Source organism: Harmonia axyridis, chromosome X (assembly GCF_914767665.1).
Source record: "Harmonia axyridis chromosome X, icHarAxyr1.1, whole genome shotgun sequence".
Lineage (NCBI taxonomy): Eukaryota > Metazoa > Arthropoda > Insecta > Coleoptera > Coccinellidae > Harmonia > Harmonia axyridis.
This window is the reverse complement of record NC_059508.1, coordinates 9,419,890-9,444,666: the sequence shown is the minus strand read 5'-3', so window position 1 is coordinate 9,444,666 and position 24,777 is coordinate 9,419,890. Positions and strand designations below refer to the sequence as shown.

The following is a 24,777-nucleotide window of genomic DNA, read 5'->3' as shown; positions in this document are numbered from 1 at the left end:
ATCACTAGAATTGATCGAGAACAACTGATTTCAGAATGGAGCCAATACATTCAAAATCTGATAATCTCATCTTTTTTTATTCCTGCTGGGAAAAAAACATCTGCATTGAAGAAAAAAGTCTAAAGTGAATAAAATATGCATGCATAATTCTGATAAAAATAATTATCATTGAGAACACCTTCAGTTGTAGAATAAATTTGAGATTTCCATAATGTGCGTTAATTTTTTTGCGCAGTGTATTTCAGTCTGCTCGGTTCGTAGATGGGACATTCGTATAACAGTACATCTGAGTGGCATTGTTGGCATTCAGGTTTTTCTTTCCCCTTTAATAAATATACATGTGTAAAGGCCGTGTGGCTGATGCGAATTCGGTGCATCTCTATGATGTCCACTCTCGGTAATCCTATGGAGATGCATGGTGTTCTCACTTCAGGCTTGTAATATTTCAATTTATTATTTGTTTGTTGCCACATATGCTGCCATTGCTTCATAATCTCATTTCTAAAGACTTTTTGTAGGTCGGTTCTTTTTATTGAATCAACGTCATTATCAACTTCATTCGCAGTACTACGAGCTGCCAGGTCAGCCATTTCTTGGTATATCCACATGACTGGGTATCCAAACAAACACGGGTCGACAATTCTTGCCATCTAAATCGAAAAGGAGTGAATGTATTTCGTTTTGCGTGATTGGGTCATCAGTATACAGATTTGGAAAATTCACTCGGAACCATGGGATTTAGCGTACAAATCTCCAAGTCGCTCTGGCTCCAATGGAACAGTGGAAGAATCGAAACATGAGTGCGATGACATATCAAATAAAAATCTGGTCTTCGCGAATGGCCGCTGGCAAGTAGTGGGAGTAGTGTCAAATAAAAGTCTAGTCTGTGTGTTGACTTTCAATGACACGCTTGGATGTAAGACATGTTTGTCAACTACAATATTACGGCTTTTGTCGATTTTTTTAGGTAGGTACATAGCTTATGCCAAGTCAGAAAAATGAAAAAAGTTCACTGGATACAAGAAAAATTCAAAACAAAACAGTTGACCTTGTTTACAATAAATCCTACTTTCTTATGTTTTTTAGTTGACCTCGAAACTGTCAGAAATATTCTTCATCGATCTTTTCTACTTGGTTATTTCATTTTGCGTTTAAGTTTCTGGTCACATTCACTGACTCTGTGTTGAAAAACATTTTCAAACAGAAAATTTGTATAATTTAAAGTGATGAACTAAATAACTAAATGTCTTGTAAATAAAAATGAATTTGTAGATTGAAATGAAACAGACGTTCATATGAAGAGTATACCAAAAAAACTTTAGGCTACTAGCAACGCCCTCTCTTATCGAACCGCAACTTATTCAAGGGCTCTTGTACGTACTAGAAACGTTACGAACGACACAGGAGCTTTTAAATCATACTGATATTCTGTTAATTCTCCTTCTTCCTTTCAAAAATTTCCAATTAAGGACCACAATCAGTCCCCTTGCCAGTCACCACAGCTGGAAATGGGATAATCTGTTCACTCGTTCACAAGGGACAATATTAGAAGGTTAAAAGCGGGAAGTTTTGCTTTCGAAAATTTTGATCCATGTGGATACGACCAAAGAACTCCTTCGTTATGGATCTGAAATTTATGCAAATCTTGTATAGTGAATCTTCTTCTTAATGTATTGGAGAGGCGTTCTCGAGCAACTTTCAAAGGTACGCGCCCTCATTCTGAAGATTGTCGTGTTTCATCCCGACATCTCAGTGATCTGTACCAAATACACTTTGCATCTCCATAGTGAAGCATGGTGACTACCTTGCATCTCCTTAGTGAAAAATGGTGACTATAGTGCGGTAGATTCATTAACCCAGCGGTGCTGATTAAGAGTGTGATGCGCAGCCCACGTCGCCATCTCTCGGGCAAACAAAGAATCACAACAATGTAAAGAAGATTCACTGAATCTTCAATAAGCATGAAGTTAGGTATGTATATCTACTAACTACTAACTTTGTAGTGACTGTTCTCCCCCCTAGACTACCTGCGTACCTCCTACTCTGGTAGATCGTCGGCACTGGAAGGGAGTATGTAGTGACTGTGTCTGCTCCCAGATGGCGCTATGGCTGTATGAGCCACAATACATCGGCCCCGGCGGATTTGAAGAGGTCGTGACATTGCAAAACAGTCACTTCTCCACGATAGTGTGTCTTGGATAGCACAACTGAAGAGTCCACCAGCGATCTCGGGACAAAACACAAAACCCCCGGAAGAGGGCGCACCTCGTAATTGGCTCGGGAAAGACTCGCCAAAACATCAATCTTTCAATAAAATAAAGTGATTCCATTTTGAAGATTAGAGAATAGTGAAATCTACACTTATTTTATCTATCGTTTCCTTGACAACAATCAAAAATGAGTTCATGGTTCTTTTAAGGCTGGGTTAGCCCAAGTTGTTGTATAATATTATCAAAGCATAAGTTCTGTTATTCTACCGAAGACTTCAATTACTGGATCACTTAATTCAAATAATAAGAGTTCAAAGTTAATCACCATATAAAATAAAAATTTTCAAGATCTGGACATCAATGATGATCGTTGTTTCTAGTATTAACTTAAAATTTGAGGAAATAACATTGTTTTCAACCAGCTGTAATGCATATTGGTCTCATATGCATATTGGTCTAAATGAAACTTTCAGGGGATATAGATATACCAGAATTTTCATTTATTCGAAGAAACACGATTACCATATTGTCTATGGAATAAACAATTGAAATAATGTGAAGTATCTGCAGGATATAAAGCCTACACAGATCTCATCTCGGCATTCATTAGTACTGTAGCTCTTGGATGTTAGCACATAACCAGTCATAGAAATTCTCCAAAAAGTTTTTAATTTAATAACAGATAATCACTTGATCACTAGTGCCATCTGAACAACGATGGAATTATCAAGTTCATGAGTACATCGAATCCTTCCTCACATATGTAATTAATCAATACTAGCAGCTAGTAAGTGTTTTCATTTACAAGTTGCTTCTCAAACAAGAAATTTATAAGGTGGATGCGCTTTTGTGAAATCACCAGAAGATAATCCACCATTTTCAATTAAATTCGATTAATGGTACTTATTGAAGAGAATTAATACAAAAGATGTCATCTTCTTCGAAGAATATTCATTTTGGATAAATAAAATACATTTTATTCTGCAGTTTTATTGATTTTCACATTGATTGGGGAGTTTAATGGATATGAGTATCAAATAGTATTCTCAAGAAACATTTATATAATGTTGATGATGACACCATTAAATTTACAATCTCCCCATTTCATGTTGGGAGTTGTAAATTACGATTCACATTGACCTCTTCATGTTCTTATTGAAAATTTCCCATTCTGAAATCAAGTCTCCCTTCTATTCAGATACAATACATTTTTTTGAGACGAAGTTGAACTTCGTCAAACTAAAAATAATCCACTATAGTATTAATAGATCTCTGATTCTAGAAATATAATAGACACGTTGAACTTCTCATCTCAAATATCCTAAGCTATTCAACATTCATTATCCTCAATATTTCATATAGGTAATATATTGACATTAAGTAATTACTTTAACTGTGTAATAAGTGTAATAAGTATATCTCTCTATATGTATATATTAAATATATAAATGTTCATCGTTTTGAGCAAATTTCATATATGAACATTATATTAATTCCACTATATAATTTGGTTGCTTTCAGCTGTTAAACATTTTGTTCCCTTATCACCAGAATTAATGAAATAGTTCTTTTTTAAAAGAATTCGGCAAAAATCATCATTTTTGATTGGAAATATTTTTACTCAGGGACGGATAATAGAGTCGAGGACCAAAGATGTCTGCAAATTCACAAGCATATGTATAATAATTGCTCCAACTGCTGATCAAAATTCCATTTTTGAATGAGAACAATCAAATCCATCTGGAATATTTTCCTTGGAACAATTATCCCAGTTTTCTGAGGAATATCCTAATTTTGAGGTATTCTGAATTGTTCATATGAAAGAGCTTCAATTTCATATAGAAACGCTTAAATGTGGCATTTCTTTTATCGGTACCTATAATCGGAGAAGCCAAAACAGAATTCCTCTCTGTATAAAATATTCTCAGCACATATAGGTAAGACACTATCAGTTTTATGCATATCGAATCAAAAATAGTGGAATTTTTTTAGAGAACGATCAAAAGGTACCAAGAAATTTCATATGAATTTTTTTTGGGTCGGTAGAATGTTTTTATTTGTTCGGTAGCTGTTCTCAGACACAAGTCTTTGAATAATGAATTATTGTGAACAATAAGGAATATTATCTAAATTTTATGAAATATTTGAGAGATATGCGTAGAAAACTACCAAATGGCTTGATTTTTATGAGACACCATTTCCATATCCTCGAAGGAGCACCATATACGCCGAATTTAGCACCATCGGAACTTTTTTTTTCTCCTGACTCAAGTTGTGCTTAGATCATTGAATGAAGCGTTGACATAGGTGTAGCATTAATTTGAAAGAATATTAACAGAATTTTGTTTCATTTACAATTTCCCGATACTTTTTGATCATGTTCAATGGCTTCCAGGCCTCTGTAAATCTTCTCAGCACTGTTAATAATTCAACCAACAGCTAATATTTGGACTGTTTCCGGTGAACAGTACCCATCTAAATCTAAACATTTATAATTATTCTGCCAATTATTCCTGAGTATTTCCAATTGCAAACATCTTATGGTCCAAAAACTTCTCCTTGTTTTAGTCTTTATAAGAAACTAGTAACATATCAAACTTCTCAAGATGGAATAAATTCGAATTAGTTTTTACTGAATATACCAACTGGAACTAATCTAAAAATCTAAGATCGAAATGGATATGGTTAAATGAAAATTTCCTAAATGATTCTACACATTTCATTGATTCCAAGTGCTTTTTCTAGTTTCTCTAGTTCTCAACATTCTAGGGAACGAACGTTTCACCCTATTTGTTCATATCCTTTGTATTCCATTCGTTCAAAAATATAGTAAAATAGAATTATGTTCATCATTCAACCTTATTTTCCATATATTCCTTTGTACTCCTGTAATCCCGTTTATACAATTATATATTTCACAAGCTATAATCACCAGTGGCTGCATATATTTTCGAATATATCTCGAACGTGCAAGTATAATCTGGCAAAATATTCAGCCTCTATTCAACTCAACCATACTGAAGTGTTCAAAATTTCTTTTGAAAAAACTATGATATGCTGAACTAAGTTTCTTGGTTCAGTGAAATTTCTGCCATAATGGGTTCATATTGAATTCTGAATCTATACAAGAACTCGTTCATTCCCAAATATCATCTACTTATTTTACCTCAAAATAAATATTCTTACCAACAGTGCAATACTTATGTCAACAAATGTGCTCTTTTTCTAGTTCACGAGATCGATATTTTGAAAGAATGAGAGAATTACTCCTATAAGTATTAATAATTGCATTGATAATATCCCGACAATATGTGAAGTTATTGATTATTCTATAAATACGAAAATATCTCTGATTTGGTGTGATAAATTCCATTATATGTACTTTCTTTCCTTCTATTATTGCCATATCATAAAATTCTTTTCGAATAAAAACATATATCATTCTTTACTCGACCTAATCATCAACGTAGAATACTTACAACAATTGCAAAACACCAGATAATGATATACACATATTCAAACATGCTAGAAGACAGTTAAGGAATAAACAAACATCGATCTTATTTTATTCATGAATATTTTTGAAAGGGTCCATGCAATTGATATGAAGTATTTGATGATTATGATATGATGATTCTCAACCTAAAATAATTCTTAAATCGTGGCTGGATAGTTATCGAATAGAAAATTCAGTTTTCAGTCATATTTACCACAATCGTCATAACAATCCCCAAACCTGATCACTGAAAACCTAGACTAAACCTCAAGACGTCTTACCAATTGCAGGTACAGAATAACTAATAGACATGCGTCATTATTCCGTCCAGTTGACTTGCGCATTAGAATTTATCGGAAATATAGACGTTTGAAAATATATGTTTCGCTATTCTTGACAATTTTGGGAATTGGCATTTGACAGTGGTTGAACCGAATTTCTGTCATTATTTATCCAACCTAGAACACAATTTAAATTCGTAAAGATCATTCCAAATTATTTTGGTAAACTAGGCCGTGTAACATCTAAGTGAAAATTATTGTTCAACTTGCGATTGAAAATTAATTCGTATAAGTATAAGTGATGATACTGACAACAACATGAATCAGCTTAATCTAACAGAGATGTCTTTGTGTTGTAGATGCAGGGGAAGGGGAGGCTGGGAGTGTACATAAACGGTATTGAAGTGGCTTTCATTTGGTATAGAAATCAGTCCAGCCAATGTAGTCCAGTTCTTGTAGTTTTTTATAAATAATTAGGACGACGTATGCAGCAGAGCATGCCCATATTTTTGTATAAAGAGTTTCGCCTGCGTTTGTTGGTCCATGAGTGTGAAAGTTCTTCGCCGAGTGCCGCCGATCTTTCTGAAATGAAAACAAAATTAACAAGTGAGACTAGACTAATAATTCAGTGTTGTGGCATATTAGGCCAATTGAAAAGTCCCTGGTCTGATGCACAGATGGCGGTGCTAGTATTATATCCATATGATTTTTAGGTAGTACCAGACTTCAAACGATACGTGTCAAAATTTAACAGCAGTCCGACCATTAGTTTGTGAGATATTGCGTTGTGAATGTAGCTGTTACTTATTATTATTATTGTTGAGTTGAAGCTAAGCCTATAAACTCACGGAATTAAATATATGAAAAAATACACCGAAACTTAAGAAAAATGCACTACAAAAGAAAAAAAAGTCATAGCTCCACAAGTAGCACTCACTCGCGACGAAACCCGGAGTCATTTTTTTTTGAGAGTCCACAGAAACTGAGTTCACCACCGATGAAGGTAAAGAGTTCCAAACGGTAAACACGCGGTTTGTGATGAAGAACTGTCTATGCGATGTAGTGAAACTCTCCTTCCTCAGCTTGTTAGTGTGACCTCGTAGACGGTCGTCCAGGTTCAACTTAAAGAGACCACTGAATTCAACTCCAAAAAAGTTATGGAGAGCACGGAAAGTTATGATGAGATCACCACGCAGCCTCCAGTCATCGAACGTGGACAAGTTCATGATGGACAGTCTTTCACCATAACTGGGACGAAAGATGCCATAGGGTAGACGAGTTGCCCGTCGCTGAACGCTCTCCAACAATGCTGAGTCTCTACTCTCTAATCAAAAAAGTTCACAAAATATTTTTGAATGACCGTAAAGTGAATTTGATCGAGATAGCAGACATTGAGAAGATATCATCTGAACATGAACATCAAATCATTCACGATTATTTGTACATGAGAAAGCTGTGTGCAAAATGTGTGCCTCGTGAGCTCTTAATCGATCAAAAACAACAACGTGTTAATGATTCTGGGCAGTGTTTGAAGCTGTTTAAGTGAAATAAACCTGAATTTTTGCCTCGATATATGACTATGGATGGAAAATGGCTCCATCATTTCACTCCGGAGTCCAATCGACAGTCAGCTGAGTGGACTGCACACGATGAACCGAACCCAAAGAGAGGAAAAACACAACAGTCAGCTGGCAAGGTTATGGCATCACTGTCCTGGGATGCGCAAGATATAATATTCATTGATTACCTCCAAAAGGGCCAGACCATCAACAGCGATAATTATATAGCGTTATTGGATCATTTAAAGGTGAAATAGTTAACAAACGGCTCCATTTGAAGAAAAAAAAGTGATGTTTCATCAAGACAATGCGTCGTGTCACAAATCAAAGAAAACAATGGCAAAATTGCATGAATTCGGCTCCGAATTGCTTCTGCATCCACCGTATCCGCCAGATCTGGCCCCCAGCGACTTTTTCCTGTTCTCAGATATCAAAAGAATGCTCGCTGGAAAGAAATTTAGCACCAATGAAGAAGTAATCGCCGAAACTCAGGCCTATTTTGAAGCGACAAATCCTACTACAAAAATAGTATCGAAAAGTTGGAAAATCGCTACAATCGCTTGCCCTCGAAGGCAACTTTGAGCCTTTCGCTACAGCAACCTGAGTTAGGCCACTCTGTAGCATTCCGATAGCCCTATTAGCCTCAGCGTTTGTTAATTTACGTCTTGGCATTTTCAGAAAACTCGTTTCAAATCGAAACCGTTGATAAACTGACTCCATTTCAAAATAAGAACATTCATCTACAAAGAAACAAACTTCAGAAAAAAGCGACCTGATTGATGAAATGTCTCATACTGATTTTTATTGGATCGATTCAAGGTGTTATTGAGTTTTAATTGATTATACAGCGATTTTCTCGACGATTACATACTTTTCAAAACGATTTAATACGATATCCCTAACTCTTGTGGAGCAGTATATTTGAAATAAAGATCGAATTGTTAGAGCATCTACCATATTCACCAGATTTGGCCCTTAGCGACTTCCATCTGTTTCCAAAACTAAAAAAATTCATGCGTGGAAGTTGTTTTTCATCAAAAAGATGAAGAAGCTGTAGTAGTATATTTTGCAATATTTTCAGATTCTCATTTCAGGGTTGGAATTCATAATTTGGAATCTCGTCGGAATAAGTGTTTTGATGTTCAGGGAGATTATATTGAACACTAAAGTGTATTTCAAACGATAAAATTGTGTTTTTCTTATAGAACTGCGAAACTTATTAAACAATCTAGATTCGTATAACTTGATGAAATATTGGCAGAAAAATCTCTTTCCCATATTATTTTAAGGGAAATTTCCGAGGTTACACCAATTTTTTTCCATGCGAGAAATACTCTTGAAGATTTGAAATACTACAGACACAAAAGGTTTAATATGAAACAGGTGGTACAATCCATTTATTCCATATTCTATTTCTATGGAATAATATCGTTTTTATTAAAAGAATATATCTGGTGCGAAATGTGTTATTCGACTCAATGTGACTGGATATGTATTTATTCAGCTAAGTTTCTGAGAAGAGACAGGAACAGAAGTGAATAATAAAACCTATGTTTAGACATTGACTTATCTTTCAGAATTATTATCTCAGACAACAAGAACATGTAGATGTGATAGAAGATAGAAGTCTGGTGACCCAAGGAATAGCGCTGAGTTGAAGATAGAGAACATCTGAGTGAATCCATTTTGAAATACAAGGAGTTTTCAAAAATTTTGACAAGGGATACCACACACTTTATTAGAGAGAGTGGCACCTCTCATATTGGCTGAATTTTTGTATGTTTTAGTCCAAGTCGTTTCCCAAAAAGCTCAATAAACACAAGTTCTGTAGGCTAGTTTTGACTCTCATTTTTTCTCCTTTGTTGAAACAAAACATTATTCTAGATTATTATTACTATTCCGAATAAAGAAGCTGTGAACAGTCATTAATATGAGATAATTAAAAGCATTGTTGCACGATTACACAGTGTGTTCCAGCTAGGTACCTACTAACAATTTTTAAAGTTAATTTATTCTAAAATGATAAAAAATCGCCTTGCCGATCTACAATCGAAAAATGTTTATGAATCCTATTGTACACCCTATTCTACATAATAAATAAAAAATATACGCAGTGTTTCCATCTTCATTACTCAGAATTATGATGATTATTCAGGATAACGTTTTGTGTTATTTAACAATGGAGGACAAATAAAATCTTCATGGACCCTCAGCGTCAAAACTAGTCTATAGAAAAACTTGAACTTCCGTTTGTCAACCGATCTTGATTTTTGATATGGTTGGTGTTAATAGAGATTCAATACTTAGGTATTCCATTTTTTTTTCCGAAAGTAATAAAATAAAACAAGTGCTTCCAGAAAAATTTTAAGTCTTGATTATGTAAATAATTGTTTGTCGGCTTAGTAAAGGGTGTTTTTTTAGAGCTATAGAACTTTAAATTGCAATAAAACAACGATGGATCCTTCGATTGACATGAATTTTATTTATCCGCAAGATAATCTTGTGGCATTACATTTCAAATATGATTTCTGGCATATGACCGCCACGGCTGGCTCGGATGTAGTCCAATCTGGACGTCCAATTTTCGATGACTTTTTCCAACATTTGTGGCCGTATATCGGCAATAACACGGCGAATGTTGTCTTCCAAATGGTCAAGGGTTTGTGGCCTATCCGCATAGACCAATGACTTTACATAGCCCCACAGAAAGTAGTCTAGCGGTGTTAAATCACAAGATCTTGGAGGCCAATTCCCAGGTCCAAAACGTGAAATTAGGCGGTCCCCAAACGTGTCTTTCAATAAATCGATTGTGGCACAAGCTGTGTGACATGTTGCGCCGTCTTGTTGGAACCACAGCTCCTGGACATCATGGTTGTTCAATTCAGGAATGAAAAAGTTAGTAATCATGGCTCTATACCGATCGCCATTGACTGTAACGTTCTGGCCATCATCGTTTTTGAAGAAGTACGGACCAATGATTTCACCAGCCCATAAAGCGCACCAAACAGTCAGTTTTTCTGGATGTAACGGTGTTTCGACATACACTTGAGGATTAGCTTCACTCCAAATGCGGCAGTTTTGTTTGTTGACGTAGCCATTCAACCAGAAGTGCGCTTCATCGCTAAACAAAATAAAATGGACGTAGTGCGCGATACGTATTCCGCACAGAACCATTATTTTCTGAATAAAATTGCACTATTTGCAAGCGTTGTTCAGTCGTGAGTCTATTCATAATGAATTGGCAAACCAAACTGAGAATAAATCACTTGACAGCTGTTAAATTGGTCGCCATATTGAACAGTAATGCCAACTTAAAGTTATATACCTCGAAAAAAAAAAACACCCGTTATATACCCAATCTTACAAAAAATTACCAAATGGGTTGACTGTTTCGAAAAATGAAGCCGTTTGAAATTTTCAACTCTTCTAAAACGAGAGTCTCGGGGTAAACTTAAATATTATTCACAACTCGCAGTTATGTCTTCTACACCTGAGTGTTACCTAGTGCTCACCAGATTATCTCATAATGACGTTCTGAGTTGAACCTTTTTTCCATCTAATCTTGTTGACATCGCGAAATTAAGATTATAAACACTGCTAGTTTCGCTCAGAGGCTTATTACTCCTCTTTAAGAGAACGACACGGATCATCGAAAACAATCTGATTATAATTATTATGATGCTGGAAGAAACTGTTTTGTAAAGTTTCGGTTTCTTAAAGTTTATCTGTTAGATTTGAAATTTTTAGTCAATGAAGTTAGTTAACGAAAATTTCTGCTATACAGGGTGTCCCGGGAAGAATGCGACAAACGAATACCATGAATTAAAGTCATCATGGAGGACCCGTATCAAGAGGTTTCAATCGCCTGAGTGCCTTCGTTTGGGATATACAGGGTGATGTTCATTTTATGAGTGAAATTTCACTGTTGAATAACTCTTTATCTAATCGACCGAATAATATCAAATTTTGAAGTTTTGTCACCCTTTCCTATCGCCTTCCTTCAATATTTCTGAATTCAAGTAAATCAGATCCGGACTAGGAAAATTTCAGACTTTTCCTATTTTCGTGAAAATCGGATCACCCTGTTCGTGAACATTATGATCTTTTTCCGTTTTCGGAACAACAAAGAATCAATTCATTATAAAAATTCTAAATCTCGGCTTGGCACGGTCATACAGGGTGATCAATAAACATTTCCTTATGAGTGAAATTTTTTAGTTCAATAACTCTTCAAGAAATCCAACGAATAATTTCAATTTTTGAAGTTTTGTCGCCATTTACTATTGCCTTCCTTCAATATTTCTGAAATCGAGTAAATCAGATCCGGACTAGGAAAATTCAAGACCTTTTCTATTCTCTTGAATATTGAATCAGCCTATATGTTGATATCATGATTTTTTTTCGTTTTCGTAATCACAAAGAATTAGTTCAAAATAAAAATTTCAAATCTCTGCTTGGCGCCATTATTCAATAAACATTTCTTCATGAAAGAAATTTCATAGTTCAAGATATCTTGAATTTATCGGTAGAATTATTTCGAAAATTGAAGTTGTTTCACCCTTCACGAATGTCTCACCTAAATATTCCCCAAATTATTTAAGAAAACTTTCAATCAACAAGCTGGATAAAGAATAGAACAAAAAGAGCAAATAAATTGAAAATATTTGATCTTGAAAACAATTAATCAGAAATAAAATATTTTCAGTTCAGCAGATATTGTTCAAAATGATATTCCTTCATTTTAATGCATTTTTGAGCACGTTGATATGATATAGTTGTTTCACAGATTTCGCTATCTCATTCGGTTGAATCGGTTGTACTTCTTTCATGAGGGAATATTTATTGATCACCCTGTATGACGGTGGCAAGCTGAGTTTTAGAATGTTGATTATGAATTAATTCGTTGTGGTTACCAAAACGAAAAAAATTATGATATTGACGTACAGAGTGATCCAATATTCAAGAAAATAGAAAATGTCTAAAATTTTGTTAGTCCGGATCTGATTTATACGATTTCAGAAATATTGAAGGAAGGCGATAGTAAAGGGCGACAAAACTTCAAAAATTGCAATATTTCGGTGGATTTGTTGAAGAGTTATCGAACTAAAGAAATTTCACTCATAAGGGAATGTTTATTGATCACCCTGTTTGACAGTGCCAAGCAGAGATTTAAATTTTTATAATGAATTGATTCTTTGTGGTTCCGAAAATGGAAAAAAATCATAATGTTCACGTACAGGGTGATCTAATATTCACGAAAATAGGATAAGTCTGAAATTTTCCTAGTTCGAATCTGATTTACTCGAATTCAGAAATATTGAAGGAAGGCGATAGGAAAGGGTGACAAAACTTCAAAATTTGAAATTATGCGGTCGATCAGTTAAAGAGTTATTGAACTGTAAAATTTCACTCATCAGATGAACATCACCCTGTATATCCCCAACGAAGGCACTCAGGCGATTGAAACATCTTTATACGGATCCTCCATGATGACCTTAATTTATGGTATTCGTTTGTCGCATTCTTCCCGGGACACCCTGTATAACTTTCACACGGAAAACATAATCAAAAATATACAAAAGAGTAGGAATTGTCATGAGATGTTGAGTGGATAGCAAAAAAAATTCAATGGAAAGAATTAGAAATGAACAAAATAATCTCAACGAATAATGTTTTTCTTCTGATTGGGTGCCCAGATATAATGGCATATATTAAAAGGAAAGAAATAAAACCCTCCAAGCATGTATTCATTATTTTCATAAGCTTTTTCCTTTGGTTATAATAGAAAAATGTAAATCCTTCTTAAAGAAATCAACAAATCGTTTTACCTTTAAGCCGCTTCCACTGAAATGTTTTCTCTTCATTAAAATTGTATCGAAAGCGTATTAGTTCGGAAATCTGGGAAAATTCTTGGTGAAGGTATTTACACAGGCTAACGTTGTAAGAAGTTGACCAAGATCCCCAATTGTGGTCATAACAATCCATGTCTCTTAATCCTTCCATAATGATGAATTTCTTTGTGCGAATATTGCATTGTTGTACGGATATATTTCTGTATCACAATGAGTCAAAATGACCAAACGATTTTTCCATGGGGACAATTATATATGATTCATCCTCTTGGAAATATCCTTTGGTCATTATCTGTTTCTTTTCAATTACAGATTCTCGAATTGAGCATATTTCATCGTATACAATGTTAAAATTGGCATAGACACAATGAATGCAAAGGAACGAAATATCAACCTTAATCGGGTTCCGGAAATAATCCTAGTTTTAAACTTCGCAGGTTTATATTTTCATATGAGCTCAGTTATTGAGCGATATTAGAGGAAATAATCATCTGAAGTTGAAAATTCTCTTTGTTTTTCATTTGATATTGAATGAATGTTATATCGAATCCATTAGGGTTATTGGAAAAAATCGATTTCAATAATAATAATGAATGAAGAGAAATGATTCCTCATAAAAATGCAATTCAGACTATAGAATTCTTCGACATATACCTATACAGGGGGATTCACCGGGATGACCTATTAGACGTTTATGGAAAACTAATCATAATTTTGAGCTGAAAATTTGCATATTGGGGTTTGAGAGAATGATCTTTCTCACTAAAATATTTTCAGATCTCTATACATCTTCCGGTTTTTACCGTAATTCCTCACTGTGTGGAGTAGTCTGTGACTTCCAGAAAACACAGAAAGATACTAAATTCGATGTTTGGATAACTAAATTTGACATTTCAAGAATTGTTATGAATTATTCATAATTGAAAATTGTATTGGTTCATAGATTTCTCAATAATCCCAAAGAAAAATCAATAATAATTCATGAAATGTAAAATTTTGTTATCCAAACATCGAATTTTAGTTTCTTTCTGTGTTTTCGGGAAGTCACAGACTACTCCACACAGTTATATATTGCGGTTTTTCCTCATTTAAGGTTCTTCCTCGATAACTCTTAGAGTATTCATTTTAGATATAGGCTTCGCTTAAGTAGCCCCCACTATTTTTGTACGTAGAATCGTAATATAATATATTATAATATATAATAAAATATAGGTTCTAATTTGAAAATCTTGAGTTTTGATGAATTTGAGTTGTCCAAGTTCATGATCTTCTTATGAACACCCTATACGTTTTCGGTCCAAAACGCAAATAGTTTCATAATACAACGTATTGGCAAAAACGAAAAAGGAGACATTCTTTTCAAAAAAGCCTTTTTCTACCAAAAAAATTGAAAAAAGCAAATCCTCATCGCCATCATTTTTTTCATAAGAATCCCAATAACTCATGAACCGTTGAGTTTTCACCCAAGGTATGGCATATTTCCGAAATTTTCATAAAAAATGCTATCTAATGATGCAATAATATACTGGGTGTGTCATTTGAAATAAGGAAATAGTAATCTGTTTCCGGTATAACCAAAAATTGCAGAGATCTGAAAATATTTCAGGGAGAAAGATCATTGTCTCAAACCCCAATATGCAAATTTTCAGCTCAAAATTGTAGTTTTTCATGAACGTCTTATAGGCCATCCCGGTGAATCACCCTGTACCTATATTGTTATTATCGATTCAGAAATGGAATCCTCATAATTTATTTTCGCTTGATACGTTAATAATCACTTTCTCAACCTCTTTATTCTAAAATTTGTGGAAATAAAAAATTCAATCATCTTGCGATTCTCGTGAACTAGTAAAAATGGAATTGTAAGATTTACAAAACAAAAACCGCAAGTTCTTATTTCGAGTTGCGATATTCCGTGCGATAACATTTAATGCACTTCTGCATAATATTTGCATCGTTTACCTGCCAAAAAGTAACTCTTTTATTATCAATCATTTTGCAATAGGAGCAATTACTTCAGGATTAAGTTGACATACTATTGATATAGTTGCACGCTAAGGTAAGTACAGCAAAAACTGTATTACGATGACGAAGCTTTTCTGCATCATTTCATTCCTGAATGGAAGGATAAATCCCTGAAATCGTTTAAATTGGACGAGGCAACATTCACATGAAAATCTCGCCGATTGGCGAGGTGCATTTGACTTTTCTATGGAATGACAGCAGGATAAATAGAATATTTTACATGGAGCTTGAAAGGGTTTCCAACAGAATATATCTTCAGAGGAATCAGTGGATGTTCATTTCTTTGTGAAGATGAAGGTATGCCATTAACGATGAAAACGATATCTGTCAAATAGCCGCCACATCTACTACTGCAGTTCCAAATCCTTTCCATGAAACTTTTCATGACCAATTCGCACATTTGGGGCTGTATGTACTCAATAAACTCACGAATACCTATCATTCTTGAGATCTTGACTCTTGAGTCGATTTTGGAACAATGTCTTTCATTGTACAATTGAAAAAACAATTAATTAAGTGTCTCTCACCGTTAGTCTGTATGAAATTTTAATTGTATACAACTTTTGTAATAACGTTCGCCCCTCTGAATATATTACTCTTGTACCTCAAAAACTGGTCATAGCAAAGCCATAGCCATGCTGTTTTCATAGTTTACTCGAACTAAGAGTAATTACAGAAAAAAACTGAAAAATTCCACAGACGACTTTTCAATTACAGGGTGAATTATGAACTAAACGAATTTTATTTTGAATAATGTTTGACCCACCCCGTATCTAACGAATGTTTTTATGAAAAACCAGTCTGAAATGATAACCTTATGGCTAAGCAATAATAGTCGTTCGAAAGTGTTTCATTCAAGATGTTTTTCTACGAGAAATGTTATTTCCAACTTCGACACCCTGTACCTCGAAAACTAGTCATATGATTGAGTTGGACCCATGAACTCTATTCTTCAGGAGGTCATATTCTACAACATACGAAAAATTTTGAAAAATTAACCAGTTCTCCTCCAAAAATCTCCAGTGAACGCATTGAACCCCCCAAAAAATACCTCATATTTAATACATATACGAGGGCAACTATTTATGTATTGAGAAGTGGCAACACTGATACTGCCAGGTGAAATCTGATATTGACTTCGTGAAATTTGGCATTTTTTTGTGATATAAGTACTCATAACATTTCTACTTACGAGCACAATTTTTGTAGTTTAAAGTGAATTGAAAATTTCATCTCTGTCAAAATATGGATTCAACTCGTGAAAATTTTCGAGCTATGAAAATCATGACTTTCGAGTGATCTAACTTGAGAAAAATGCATATACCAACTAAATTCTAGGCGATGAAGCGCCATTCAAAGCCACTGAATATCGCGGTTACACTGAATTCAAACGTGGACGTAGTACGCTCACGGACGAAGTTAAAAAAGGTCGTTCAAAACACGTCGTTGTGCCGGAAAATATTGATGCTGTGCGAAAACTAATTGGAGAAGATTGTCATGTGACATATCAGGAAATCGAGAGATGTTTAAGTATCAGTATGACTAGCATACATAAGATTTTGCACGAACGTTTGTGTGTTCGGTAGCTCTTTGCAAGTTGGATTCCACATTTGTTGAATGATGCTCAGAAATTTGCTCGCGTCGATTGGTGCCATAAAATTATTCCGAAATGAAACTAATACATCTGAAGCGGTATACAGCATCGTCACAGGTGACGAGTCGTGGATTTATGCATGCGAGCCAGAAACAAAAGGCCAGTCGGCAGATTGGGTGTTTCAATGTGAAGCAAAGCCAACAAAAGTTGTTCGTTCTTGAAGCGTTAAGAAACAAATGGTGGCGTTTTTCTTCACGAAAACTGATCCTGTGGCAATTGCGGCTCTTGAAAATCAAAAGAACGTTAATTCAGAGTGTTATGAAACCATTTGTTTGTCTGAAGTTTTCGGTAAATTGAGAGAAACAAACCCAAAACGACGAATCATCTTGCATCATGACAATGAGAGCTCACACACATCAAATGCAACGAATGAGTATTAGGACATACAAAAATCAAATTAATTGGTTATCCGTCTTACAGCCCCGACTTGACACCGGATGGCTTCTTCTTCTCCCAGAAATTAAACATAAACTTCGTGGATAACGATTTTCATCGACCGAAGATGCGGTTGAGCCCTTCAAAACGCATGTTTTAAAACTACCATCTTCTGATTCGAAAAATGTTTCGAATTATGGTTCAATCGCATGCAAAAGTGTATATATCTTAAAAGCGATCATTTTGAAAAACAATCAAAATATTTTGCATCAAAATAGCTTGTTTATTTTTTGTATTCTCAATACATAAATAGTAACCCTCGTATATATAATATTGTCCCGCAAATTTTCCTCAGTTTTCTGCCAAATTTTGGTGAAAATACCCCTATATGGCAAAGCTGGATAAACGAGCGCTCAAAAAGCAATACTCTGTCAGTTATTCGAACGTAGAATATTAAAATCTTCCTCGGCCCCCCCATACATCCTGTGTTCGCCTATGATCCCGTTAGTCGGGTTATCACTCGTCTTCTTCCGTCGAGATAGAACTGAAAATCCATCAAATCGCCCTCTTAAACGGCTATCTATGTATTTTACGAACGGAAAGTGAAAGTTGATGCGAGTTCGAACGATTTTGCGAATATCTCGCAATTGATATAACATCCTAACAGGCCAATTGAAAATTTGACAACTTTGTGTCTAATCCTTCACAATAATATATCTGTATGATATATTTAGTTTATTTTTGTCTTGGAATATATTCCAATTCTAAAAATGACAAATTTAATAATCAACCAAAAGAAAATTCAAAATGACTAAAACTGTACAAATTGAGCAAACGGTTAATAAATTGAACAACTAAATTAACATAAAGACAGACTTTTCGGAATTTTTGTATTCAATAATACAATTTTTCCTCATCAGTACCTTATAGTTCAATGAAATTAATTGAATTTACAAACTTACCACGTGTATATTCACCTAAACAAAATTGCCAGAGCAACCGATACGTTTAGTTAGTTTGTAGTTTCTTACTTGCAATTTTGTTTAGGTGAATATACACGTGGTAAGTTTGTAAATTCAATTAATTTCATTGAACTATAAGGCACTGATGAGGAAAAATTGTATTATTAAATACAAAAATTCCGAAACGTACGTCTGTCTTTATGTTAATTTAGTTGTTCAATTTATTAACCGTTTGCTCAATTTGTACAGTTTTAGTCACTTTGAATTTTCTTTTGGTTGATTATCAAATTTGTCATTTTTAGAATTGGAATATATTCCAAGACAAAAATAAACTAAATATATCATACAGATATATTATTGTGAAGGATTAGACACAAAGTTGTCAAATTATTTGATTTATATTAAATATCCTTTATCAAGAAGACTCATTAAACTTCTACAATTGAAAATTCCCCGGTTTACCATAGTAAAACACATATTTTTGGCAAAATTCGATTTTATTATTCAACATAGTTGCCTTCGAGGGCGATACAGAGATTATAGCGATCTTCCAAATTTTCGACAACATTTTTGTAGTACGATTTGTCTTTCGCTTCAGAATAGGCTTTAGTTTCGGCGATTACTTCTTCATTGGCGCTAAATTTTTTTCCAACGAGCATTCTTTTGAGGTCTGAGAAAAGGAAAAAGTAAATCAGATCAAAGAAATTGGTTGGTTGAACATGAATTTCCGCTGAACATTACACTCGGTCTGCTTCTATCACAACATTGTGTTGAATGGAACTCGAAACTATCTTCATAGAAAAATAATATATAGAAGTCATGACCATAATATGAATATAAGAAATAGAGGTCTTATAACAACACCTATTCATAGAACGACCTTTTTCGAAAGAAGTTTCACCTACAACATCGCTAAAATCTATAATCCTATTCCATACACCTTCAAGACGTTGAACATAAAAGCATTTAAAATGAAATGTTTGAATTATACTTAAAAGAACAGAACGAGCACTAGTTCTTCTATTTTATTGCACATTATCGAACTGACTCCATTCGTGAACGCAGAACGCCTATGAAAAAAATGTAATAAAAAACATATCCTAATTATTTTTTGTTTTTTGTTTATTGTTTTTTTTCTCTGTAAGGGTTGAGTAGAGCAGAATATGCATGAGCATAACTGGAGTCCTCCTTTTTTCACAATAAATCAAATTAGCTAATGACTAAAATAAGATAAGATTAGAATTACTGTAACTTTTTTATGAAAATAAAAACATTTTTATATTATATTATTTGGCTAATATGGTGGATGCAGCAGCAATTTGAAGACCAATTCATGCAATTCTGCCATTGTTTTCATTGATTTGTGACACGGCGCATTGTCTTGATGAAACAGCACCTTTCTTTCTTCAAATGGGGCCGTTTTTCAACGATTTCATCCTTTAAACGATCCAATTTCGCTATATAATAATCGCTGTTGATCTTCTGGCCTTTTTGGAGGTAATCAATGAATATTATACCTTGCGCATCCCAGAATACAGATGCCATAACCCTGCCAGCTGACTGTTGTGTTTTCCTCGCTTTGTATTCGGTTCATCGTATGCACTCCACTCAGCTGACTGTCGATTGGACTTCGGAGTGAAATGATGGGGCCATGTTTCACCCATCGTCACATATCGATGCAAAAATTCAGGTTTATTGCACTTGAACTGCTTCAAACACTGCTCAGAATCATCAACACGTTGTTGCTTTTGATCGATTGTGGGCTCGCGCATCACCCATTTTGCACACAGCTTTCTCATGTAAAAATATTCGTGATTGATATGATGTACACGTTCAGTTGATATTTTCACAATGTCTGCTATCTCGATTAACTTCACTTACAGTCATTCAAAATTATTTTGTGAACTTTATTTTTTTTCGTCGGTGACAGCCTCTTTTGGGCTTCCATTGCGTTCAGCGTCTTTGGTGCTCATTTCATCACGTTTAAACTTAGCATAGCCATCAATGATGGATAATTTTCTCAGTGCAGACCCCGGAAACTCTCCTTCAAACCAAGATTCTGCTTCAACTGTATTTTTTCCCTTCAAAAAGCAATATTTCATCAGCACTCGAAATTCTTTTTTTTCCATCTTTTTTCAAATAACAAAAGTAGCTACATTCACAACGCAATATCTCACAAACTAATGGTCGGACTGCTGTCAAATTTTGACACATAACGTTTGAAGATTGGTCTAACTAAAAATCATATGGCTTTAATACTTGCACCGCCAACTGCGCATCAGACCGGGTACTTTTCAATTGGCCTAATAAAGGGTGTTTTTTTTAGAGCTATAGAACTTTAAATTGCAATAAAACAACGATGGATCATTCGATTGACATGAATTTTATTTATCCGCAAGATAATCTTGTGGCATTACATTTTAAATATGATTTCTGGCATATCACCGCCACGGCTGGCTCGGATGTAGTCCAATCTGGACGTCCAATTTTCGATGACTTTTTCCAACATTTGTGGCCGTATATCGGCAATAACACGGCGAATGTTGTCTTCCAAATGGTCAAGGGTTTGTGGCTCATCCGTATAGACCAATGACTTTACATAGCCCCACAGATAGTAGTCTAGCGGTATTAAATCACAAGATCTTGGAGGCCAATTCACAGGTCCAAAACGTGAAATTAGGCGGTCACCAAAAGTGTCTTTCAATAAATCGATTGTGGCACGAGGTGTGTGACATGTTGCGCCGTCTTGTTGGAACCACAGCTCCTGGACATCATGGTTGTTCAATTCAAGAATGAAAAAGTTAATAATCATGGCTCTATACCGATCACCATTGACTGTAACGTTCTGGCCATCATCGTTTTTGAAGAAGTACGGACCAATGATTCCACCAGCCCATAAAGCGCACCAAACAGTCAGTTTTTCTGGATGAAACGGTGTTTCGACATACACTTGAGGAATAGCTTCACTCCAAATGCGGAAGTTTTGTTTGTTGACGTAGCCATTCAACCAGAAGTGCGCTTCATCGCTGAACAAAATAAAATGGACGTAGTGCGCGATACGTATTCCGCACAGAACCATTATTTTCGAAATAAAATTGCACTATTTGCAAGCGTTGTTCAGGCGTGGGTCTATTCACCAAACTGAGAATAAATCACTTGACAGCTTTTAAATCGGTCGCCACCTTGAGCAGTAATGCCAACTTAAAGTTATATACCTCGAAAAAAAACACCCGTTATAATTAAATTTCCGTCGAGGACCCCCACCTGGCAGCGAAAAACAAATTTACTTCATCATCGCCCACCTCCACCCCGCTTTTCGTCTTGGATATTTATTCGATTCGAGTGCACATGTATTTCGCCCTATACATGTGCAACGCCATATAACAAGATAAACGAGACAACAAGAAGATCGAGGCTCGTTTCAAGCCTGCAATACGCCGACCCATTATTTACAATTCGACGTAGAAACAAATAAAAGCCTACGAACGCGACGAAGATTACGACTGGGTTCCCCAAAAATTCGCTGCGAGTTTTATGGTTCATTATTTCAAGGTCTATCACCGCCATACGAACTGTTAATCACCGGTCCTATGCCAAACTCGACGCCCATACGTATAATATTGGGTATAGTAAAAAGAACTCCATTATTTTTCCAATCGATGGTTTTAGTTATCTGTTTCTCGCGTCGTATGAGTTCCATCGGGTTCCACTAGATAAGAAGCTGAGATTTCGTACTACAAAATCTTCTCTGACAGTTTTGTGATTAGTTGACTCAGTTACGTTTGACCGCGCGTCAATGAAGGACATTTTCAAGGTTAAAATACGCTATATTTCACAGTTTTTCTTCGATGAAAGCGAAAATGCAAGCCAGGCCACTCAAAATGTGAATAGTGTTTATGGTACTGATACTGTAACAACCAATCGCACGCAATTTTGGTTTCGTCGATTCCGTTCCACTAATTTCGATGTCAAAGATGCACCACGCACTGGAAGGCCAATTGTCGAGAATTTCATTAAAATGATGGACATTGTCGAGTCCGACATTCACGTGAAGACTGTTTCGATTGCCCAAGAGCTAGAATGCACCAAAAACGTTTGGAACCATTTGCAAAAGGGTGGTCTCAATAAGAGCCTCAATATATGGATACCACATACGAGTTATCGCAAAGAAACCTCATAGAGCGAATTTCCATCTGAGAATCACTGCTGAATCGCCACAAAATTGACATATTTTTGAAGTGGTTGGTGACTGGTGATGGAAACTGGATCACTTATGACAACGTCAAACAAAAAAAAAGCGAAAACGTGGCCAAGCTAGGATTGACGGCCATGAAGGTTTTGCTGTGTGTTTCATGGGATTGGCAAGGAATTATCTACTATGAGCTGCTTCCCTACGGCACAACTGCTAACTCGGAACTGTACTGTCAACAATTGGACCGTCTGAAGGAAGCTTTCGCCCAGAAGCGGCCAGCTTTGGCCAATAGAAGAGGAATTGTGTTCCATCAGGACAATGCCAGGTCACACCCATCGATAGTGACTCGCCAAAAGCTCCAGCAGCTTGGTTACCATCTGTTTCTGTCCTGGTTTTTCATGCAAAATAATGGATTTCTTTTTACTACACCTTATATTGGAAACCGCTAGTAACCGCTCTGCATTTCTCGCTAAGCCAACTTGGTCAGATCTATTGTCACTGAAATTCAATCTCAAACGAATACGAGATTTTGAAATTATCAGAAGAATTTTGCCAATCAACAAGCTAAACCTCAGCATTATGGTTCAAAAACCATAGCCAACTGAAAATTCAAAAAATACAGAAATTGTGAAGAAATGATATAGCGCATGAGCGAACCTTCATTACCGAAACTTGAATATCAATCAAAGCTTCTATGCATGGGAATTTCAAATCCAACATTGAATATATATATTGATATAGAATGGCCAACAAATCATTGAAGATATTGTGCTATGCAGACGACGCCACATTTATAGCTGAGACTGAAAAAGACTAACGTCTTCTTTCCGAGTTAAAAAAAATAGCATAAAATCACTAGACATATAGGAGTTCATAAGATGCAAGTTGGAGATCGATAGCAATTCAATAGAACAAGTTATGAAGTTCAATCAGCTTGGTTCACAAATATCCAGCAGTAGAAACTTAATCAAAGAAGTCAGACAAAATGCCACATAGGCTGAGTGACATTATTTAGAACACACAAGACCTATTCCCACATATGCATCAGAAACCAGAGTCAAAACATTTGAAACTAAACAACTGATGGGAAATGCCAAGAGGAAAACGCTATAAACAATAAGAGGGGTAAACACTGATGGCTCAAATGAGGAGCAGCGAATAAAAAAGAAACAACCAGGTGAACGATGTGGTCAGATAGGTAAGATCGAGAAGAATAGAATGGAGCAATCTCGTAGATAGAATGGACGATAGCAGAATTGCAAAAGACTTGTTATGAGAGTTGGACGTCAAGATCAACTAAGACTGACAGCACAAATTACAGAACTAATCCTAACTAAAGTAAAAGAAGAATACATCGAACTATTTGTTAATAAACGAACCCTTCAAGTTTCCTAGACCTCTGTCATGCATGCATGACATATAATTTCTAGTTTGGTGGAATACCATGCAGCCGAAACTATGATAATTAAATTCCTAAATCAGAAATTTCCGGTTGAAGTGTGTTGACAGATCATAGGATTGAAAGCCTCTTAATTGGGATCATATGATATTTTCCCCAGTTCTGTGGACATTTTCCTGACATAGTGTGACGCAATATTCAACCGGTTGAAGTAATCTACAAATTAGCAAGCAGATGGGGAACTGTTCCTTGTTTCGATCTCCTGCTTGTTCAGACTCTCAAGCGGTCGGAGTTTCTTTGAAGTGCATCAACATCTTTGACAAACATCGGCCCTCGGAAGCATTACACATACAATTATAGTTCCACCCAATTAAATATTTTAACTAGCATTTGTGGGGTCGACGAGTTTACACTACTTGACTGCACATCATGTCCAGAAAGTCATCGATATCCAAGAGAATTTTCATTTTGATTCGGTTCTTACACATACGAATCTGTATAAGTATAATGAAACATAATTTTTTTGTCATATGTTTTCATTTATATCCAATAGATAGCTTTAGTTATCTGTATCTCGCATTGTATAAGTCCGATCGGGTTCCACTATATGGCGTTAGAAAGATGATATTTTGCACTACAAAAACATTCTGACAGTTTTGTGATGAGTTGACTCAGTTAAGTTTGACACTAGCAAAAATGAAATACGCTGTATTTTACAGTTTTTCTTCGATAAAGACAAAAATACAAGCCAGGCTGCTGAGAATTTAAATAA

The 24,777-nt window shown here is 35.3% G+C and overlaps 1 protein-coding gene across 2 annotated transcripts in view; it reads right to left on the bottom strand.

Annotated features, from left to right (window-relative positions):
* Positions 1–3,197: 3,197 nt before the first annotated feature.
* LOC123686215 overlaps positions 3,198–24,777 on the bottom strand; it is a 131,753-nt gene continuing 110,173 nt past the window's right edge. For both annotated transcript variants that reach the window (XM_045626229.1, XM_045626230.1), the window contains exon 5: positions 3,198–6,569. In XM_045626229.1, the coding sequence (XP_045482185.1) occupies positions 6,451–6,569 (119 nt within the window). In that variant the 3' untranslated portion in view covers positions 3,198–6,450. The remainder of the gene's footprint in view (positions 6,570–24,777) is intronic.